The 6,959-nt window shown below is 46.7% G+C and overlaps 1 protein-coding gene across 1 annotated transcript in view; it reads right to left on the bottom strand.

Moving 5' to 3' along the window:
- Positions 1–5,426: 5,426 nt before the first annotated feature.
- The window catches only part of ATP1B3 (ATPase Na+/K+ transporting subunit beta 3), a 50,802-nt gene continuing 49,269 nt past the window's right edge, over positions 5,427–6,959 (bottom strand). Inside the window, exon 7 of the mRNA XM_017523748.2 lies at positions 5,427–6,103. Coding sequence (XP_017379237.1) covers positions 5,933–6,103 — 171 coding nt within the window. The 3' untranslated portion in view covers positions 5,427–5,932. The remainder of the gene's footprint in view (positions 6,104–6,959) is intronic.

Below are 6,959 nucleotides of genomic sequence, written 5' to 3'. Positions count from 1 at the left end.
AAAAAAAAAAAAAAAAAAAAAGAACTATTTGTTGTGTTTTGCTGTTTTGTTGTTGGTGTTGAGACGGAGTCTTGCTCTGTTGCCCGTGCTGGAGTTCAGTGGTGCGATCTCAGCTCACTGCAACCTCCACCTCATTGAGCTCAAGTGATCCTCGTGCCTCAGCTTCCCAAGTAGCTGGGACCACAAACGTACACCACCACACCTGGCTAATTTTTTGTATTTTGGTAGAAACAGGGTTTAGCCATGTTGCCCAGGCAACTCTTGGGCTCAAGTGATCAGTTTGCCTTAGCCTCCCAAAGTATAGGGATTACAGGCATGAGCTGCCACACCTACCTAGTCACACAAATCTTTTAATGAAGTGAGACAACACTGTCAGTAGGTGAAGGTAAGGGGTGCACTTGGCACACCCTGTCTTGCTCCCTCCTACGAGGCTGAGGCTGTGTGTGTGTGTGTGTGTGTGTGTGTGTGTGTGTGTGTGTGTACCTCCCTCCATACCTTATGTATTGGGTTTTCTGAATGGTTCTAGACCTCTGTGGCCAGAACACTTGCTTGGAAGAGGAGGGAGAAGAGGTCATCACTGCTTGCAAGCTGCAGGCATAACAAGCCGGCGTCCATCCCCCCCACTCGGGAATTCTCCTCCAGCTTAACTGTTTTCTGGCCAACGTGGTGAAACCCCATCTCTACTGAAGGTACAAAAAAAAATAAAAAAATAATTAGCTGGGCCTGGTGGCAGCATCTGTAATCCCAGCTACTCCGGAAGCTGAGGCAGAAAAATCACTTGAACCCAGGATTTGGAGGTTGCAGTGAGCAGAGATGGCACCAATATACTCCAGCTGGGGTGACAAGAATGAAACACCATTTCAAAAACAACAATAAAACAAACAAGAAATTCTCTGAAAATAACATAGTCAGGATCTTGTTTCTTACGGACTTTCATCTGTGTAAAATTCAGGGCCTGGCACCTGATATGTAAGCTGTCAGTGCTGAATGAATGAGTGAAGAGCAAAGTTTTTCAAAGTGTATCAACCTTTTGGTTAGTTTCAAATAACCAAATAGTGCTCAAACATTTAGCGCAGATGACCCAGGGAAGTTTGAAAAATTGGCCTCTTAGGAGCCTCTGTCAAGAGACAAGATGAAGAGCTCAAAGTTGCAGCCTTGCCTTACCTCAGAAGTCATCAGACGGTAGCAACAAAACCAGCTACTCCAAGGGGAAAATGGACTCTTGGGAAGAAGGCAGGCCCCGGGGGCCTCAGCCAGCTCCCGCCGTGGATCTTGGGGACCAGATTCCTCGTCCTTTGTGGCACATGCACAATAACCCAACCGCTTTTCCCACCAGCCCAGGTCCCCGCACACTACACCCTGTCTCTCCCCACCAGCAAGGCAAACTGTTTTCTATAAGCCAGAAAAAGACCATGGAGATATGTGAGCTACTTATCTTTGGTAAGACCCAAGCTGTGGTTCAAAGACCAAAACAGCTGCTTCCTCCGCCACCCCACCCAGGCAGGCACCAGCCAGGTGGCTGCCTGCTGTTATTAACAAGCGAGTTCTAACCAGCAGCCGCTAGATTTTTCCGTAGAGTGTGGGCAGCTGCTAACAAGAGAACACTTGCCCAGAGAAGCCAATGGGCAGGGCAGGGAATGAGCTTTTAACCTCTTAGGTCCCAGAAATCTGGAGTATACAGTAGAAAACAGATGACTAAGAACTAGATCCCAGCCAGGCGCGGTGGCTCATGGCAATCCCAGCACTTTGGGAGGCCGAGGCGGGTGGATCATCTGTGGCTGGGAGTTCCAGACCAGCCTGACCAACACAGAGAAGCCCTGTCTCTAAACTCTGTCTCATAAAAGAAAGAAAGAAAGAGAAGAAAGAAAGAAAGAAAAAGAAAGAAGAGAGAGATTGAGAGAGAGAGAGTGAGAGAGTGAGAGAGAGAGAGAGACGAGGTCTCACAGGCTGATCTCAAACTCCTGGGCTCAAGCAATCCTCCCACTTCAGCCACCCAAGTAGCTGGGACTATAGGTGTGCCCCACCACACCCAGCCCTAAGTGACGTGACAGCAACTTTGCACAGATGAGGTGAGTTCCTCATCTCCAAGCCAGTGGCCCCCAGAAGCTCACCCCATTTAGTTAGGAGCAAGGGGGTGCTGACAAGAACCCCATTAATAGGCCCGTACCATGCCATCCTCAGGAAGCTGGACTCATGGTTGCAGGCCACTGTCCTCCCACGGGACCACAGAAAATAGCAAAGGAAGTGAAAGTGTCCCAACCATTACCCAGGCTCTAAGACCACACCGACAAAGCTGAGGGTCTGAAAGCCAGAGGCCCAACACAGAGCTCCTCTCCGCAGCCTCCGTGTTACTTCATAGCTGAACAAATTCTATGCTAGGCCTTCTCTCAGATCCCTCTTCCTCCCTCCTTACCCGGGCTCTGAATTCCAGGCACTACACCGACCAGGATCGTACTCAAAAACGCCTTGTGCTCAGAAGCAGCCCTCACAGCAACAGCAGCACCTGGAAGCCTGTTAGGAAGCAGAATCTCGGGCCCCACCCCAAACACACTGACCAATCAGAATCTGCATTATAAACGGGAGCCCTTGATGGGTTGCATGTGCATCCATTTGAGAAGCACCTGGCTGTAGTAGTAATCATCACCGAGAAGACCACATCAGCATTCTATTTGCCTCCATAACAAACTCTCACTAAAGTGGTAGCTTAAAATAATACTTATAATCTCCCGTTTCCTTAGGTGGGTGGTCTGGGTACAATGTAGCCCATCTGGGTCCTCTGTGCAGGGTGTCAGGGCTGGGCTCTGAAGGTTCTGAGGTAGACCTGGCTTCCAAGCTCACCGGCTGTTGACAGAATGCACTTCCTTCCACTTCCCACACAGCCACATTGAAAACAGCAAGGAAGTGTCCAAACCCAGAGGCTTCAGGTCTCACTTCTGCTTACAGCTCCCATGATCTCGCTGGGCATTCGGATAATCTCCCTATTTTAAGGTCGACCCACCAGACCTTAACTTCTTCTGCAAAGCCCCTCTTGCCACGTGATAGAGCATAGCCACGGGCATGGCCCCAGAAGGTGAAAGGTCATGGGGGCCGAAATTCTGCCTACCACAGTGACTTCATTAGCAACAGGTCCAGTTGGGGATGAATTGCCTCTGAAGTCCTCCAGCTGGTTTCGGCCATCTCCGCCGGCCACACCCCACTGGGTTCCTCCTCCTAGGCTCTGGCTATCTCATCCCAGCTAGCCGTCGCCCACCCTCCTTGCTGCCATACAGCCTCTCAGGACATCCCATTTCCCTCCTGCCCCTGGAGAGCTCTTGAGAAGGCACATCATTCTGCAGGAAACTCCGTCTTTCCACACCATCCCCAGCTGTTCTCAGCCACCCAGAGAAAGGGATCATAAGAAACGTTAATATTGAAAAACATGGGGACACATCTCATTTCACCCCACACTCCCTCAGCTCAGCCTGGGAATGTGTCCTGCTGGGCAGGAAGACCTGAAGCAACACCACCCCAGTTCTCCCAAGGGCAGTGGTGTAGTCTTTGGGTATTCTCAGGGTTCTCTTGCCTAGACAGGTGGCCGGCTAGGAGTCACGCACCTCCAGATAGCAGCTAAAGTCAAATGATGGCTCAATCTTCTCCATCTACTGAATCAAGCTGATGCTAGGCTCAATGGCCAAGGAGGCACAGGTAGTTGTCTTTGGTCCTTTCCAATCTGTGGTGAATGAGCTCTAAGGTAGGTATTACCTTGGAGTTGCTACATCTGTAGAATCCCTCCTAGCAAACTGCAATCTGCATATTAATGATACCCAGGTGATCTGTATTCACATCCTGAAATCCTGAGGAAAACCCACAACCAGCAGAAGGGTGGACTCCGGCTGTGACAAGGCACCCTTCATTGCTAGATCAGTCCTTACCTGGCCCATACAGACCCAGCTTCCAGCCACTCTTCCTCCTCCATCAAGCACCACCTGTCTCTTGAGATCTTTTACAAAAATAAACTTTAGAGAGGGGTGGGGCCTTTGGAATAACCTAGTCTTACACCACTTTGTGGCCCCTTACACGTAAATGCCATCATCATCATCATGCCACGTGCTGTGTGTCTCAGAGCCTGTTCCCTCCTAGTTTAAGATCTTTGAGAAACCATGTCTTTTCATCCCCGTATCCTCAAAGTCTGGCTGATCCAGTCCTGGTATACAGCAGGTCTGCTAAGTTGTTGTTAAGCTGCCTCAATTCTGATAGATGAAGCAGGCAGAACCATGAAAGTTGGGAGATCAGCTAAAACCACTAGGCAGTCAGGGGCTGATCAAGTCCAAACTTCTGAGCCAGGGAGGCATACAAGATGCTTTAGTGACTTATGTGTATGTGTCATTTTTATTTCTCTCCAAAACCCACCCCATGTTGGATGCCATCTCAATTCTTCTCTTATAGTCTGAGAATGAGTCTGCTTTTATCTAAGCTCATTAAAACAAAAATTCCATCCATATTTACTTCAAAAGATTCAAAAATACAAATTCAATAGAATACTTAATGTGAATTTCACAGGCACTGAAGGTAACAACTGTTGAGGACATGGTCACGCTGGGCTAACTAAAGTGATGCCACCTCTCTCACATCGTAGCATTATCTTTGTTTTACACTCTTAAGAGATAAGGAAGAAAATCAAAACCCAGAAAGATTTGCTGTCACTACTCCAAGAATCATTTCCTTCAGTGAAAATCTGTTATCATTATGATTTTAGTGATAGAGGAACAAGCAGAGCTCTCACGTGGGGCTGAGTGCCCACTACCAAAGCCCGTCTGGCCAGGCAAGGCCACCCAGAGCCCTCATGTTTACTCCAGGAGGTCATTTTTGAGCCAGCTGGGTTGGGTCCCACCCCTTCTGGCTTGCACCACCACAGAGAAAACCTCAAGAATATCTGCTTGGAGAAAAGTAACAGTAGCCTTAAGAAAAACACAAGAAATAACATAGATCATAGGGGAAGCACAACTTTCTCAACAAAGTAGCCCAAATTATGACAAAGAATCCTACCAAGAACACACCTAATGCTTGAGGGGAAAAGAATGCTTACACGAAACTGTTATTTGGTTTGAAGCTTTGAATAAGTTCCAAGTTTTTATATTTCACAATTTATATATACTTTATTAGAGTCCACAGTCTGCTAAATAAAAGCAGTAACAAGATATTTCACAAACTACTGTACAAATTAAATCTTAAGAATTTAATCTTATAAAAAAATTAGGTGCACAGTCATACTGGCTAACCTAAAAATGCTTTTATCTACAGTCTAAAATACTTTAGGAGACAGTTCCAGCACTAAAAAATAATCCCAATTTTTTTTACATGTTTTACAACAAAAAGTTTGTGCTCTTAATCAAAAAGATCCAGACTAACTCAGCATGTAAAAAATAAATTTTACAAAGAATCCAAGATAATATTTTTCAAATACACTTTTATTTTCTGTTTTCCTTCCTCACATACAGAACTCCTCCACACACTGCACTTCGTGCAGCTACGAAGTCACTTGATGTTGGCCGGGTACCATTTTATCCCTAAAATTTTGTAGACATCAAAGTATGATAGTTGACCAGTGTTACATCCATAAAATATTTACATAGCACAGCGTATTAGGCTTTAGACATTTGGCAACTAGATCACATAAAAAGAGGACAAGACCCCCATCTTACATGTTTGGAATCAGGTATTCACCGGTCCCTATCTGGCAACTGTACACTGGTTCAAAGGGCAGCAGAGGCAACAGGCAGTTACTTCAGAGGACACGGAACACTATGATCTGGAAGCACGTTATGATGTTACCCAGTGTCATGTACCACACACCGTTCTCCAAGGTGGTCTCAACTCTAGAATGGCAGGTCCAGCTGATACAAAGTGAAGACAGACAACACAACATTTGCTCTGTGGAGATATCCTACTCATACTATGCATGTGCTGTGATTTTGAACACAACTCGTCCCAAAAACTTGTCACGATCATCCTGGCTTTTTAGGTTAGGTGATCCATCAATCTTGCACTCAACTGTTACTTCTTTCTCAGCACTGTTGGGAGCCAAGGTGACCTGAACAGCAACTAATGGCTGTAGATACCCCACCTGGCAAAAAAAAGGAAAAGACATCAATTCAAACTCTATGGAAACATTTTACTTTTCTCTACCAGGAGCTGGCTTATTCCGCAAATTTTTTTTGAGACTCTATTACCCAGGCTGGAGTGCAGTGGTGCAATCATGGCTCACTGAAGCCTCAACCAATCCTCCCACCTCGGTTTCCTAAATAGCTGGGACTACAGGTGCATGCCACCACAGCCCACTAATTTTTATTTTTATTTTTGTAGAGACAGGGTCTCCCTGTCCAGGTTGGCCTCAAATGCCTGGCTTCAAGTGGTCCTCCCACTTCGGCCTCCCAAAGGCTGGGATTACAGGTGTGAGCCACCACACTTGGCTTGTAAATTAAAGAAAAAAAACTGGGCCTGTTATTTTCTGTTCTCTGCATTATTTTTAATTTTTTGAAGCTGTAAGTTCACACTTTTTTTTAACTGATAAAAGTGTTGGTTGGGTGTGATAGCTCACGATCCTGAGCTCAAGTGATCCTCCCGCCTCGTCCTCCCAAAGTGCTAGGATTACAGGTGTGAGCTACCACACCCGGTCTATGTAACATTACTTTTATTTTTTTGAAATGGAGTTTCACCCTTGTTGCTCAGACTGGAGTGCAATGGCACAATCTGGGCTCACCACTACCTCTGCCTCCTGGGTTTAAGTGATTCTCCTGCCTCAGCCTCCCAAGTAGCTGGGATTACAGGCACATGCCACCATGCCCAGCTAATTTTTGAATTTTTAGTAGAGATGGGGGTGGTGGTCAGGCTGGTCTTGAACTCCTGACCTCAGGTGATCCACCTGCCTCAGCCTCCCAAAGTGCTGGGATTACAGGCGTGAGCCACCGTGCCCGGCCTCT

Source organism: Cebus imitator, unplaced genomic scaffold (genome assembly GCF_001604975.1).
Source record: "Cebus imitator isolate Cc_AM_T3 unplaced genomic scaffold, Cebus_imitator-1.0 Scaffold30, whole genome shotgun sequence".
NCBI classification, from domain to species: Eukaryota; Metazoa; Chordata; class Mammalia; order Primates; family Cebidae; genus Cebus; species Cebus imitator.
The sequence above is the reverse complement of the archived record's forward strand: the minus strand, read 5'-3'. Positions and strand labels throughout refer to the sequence as shown.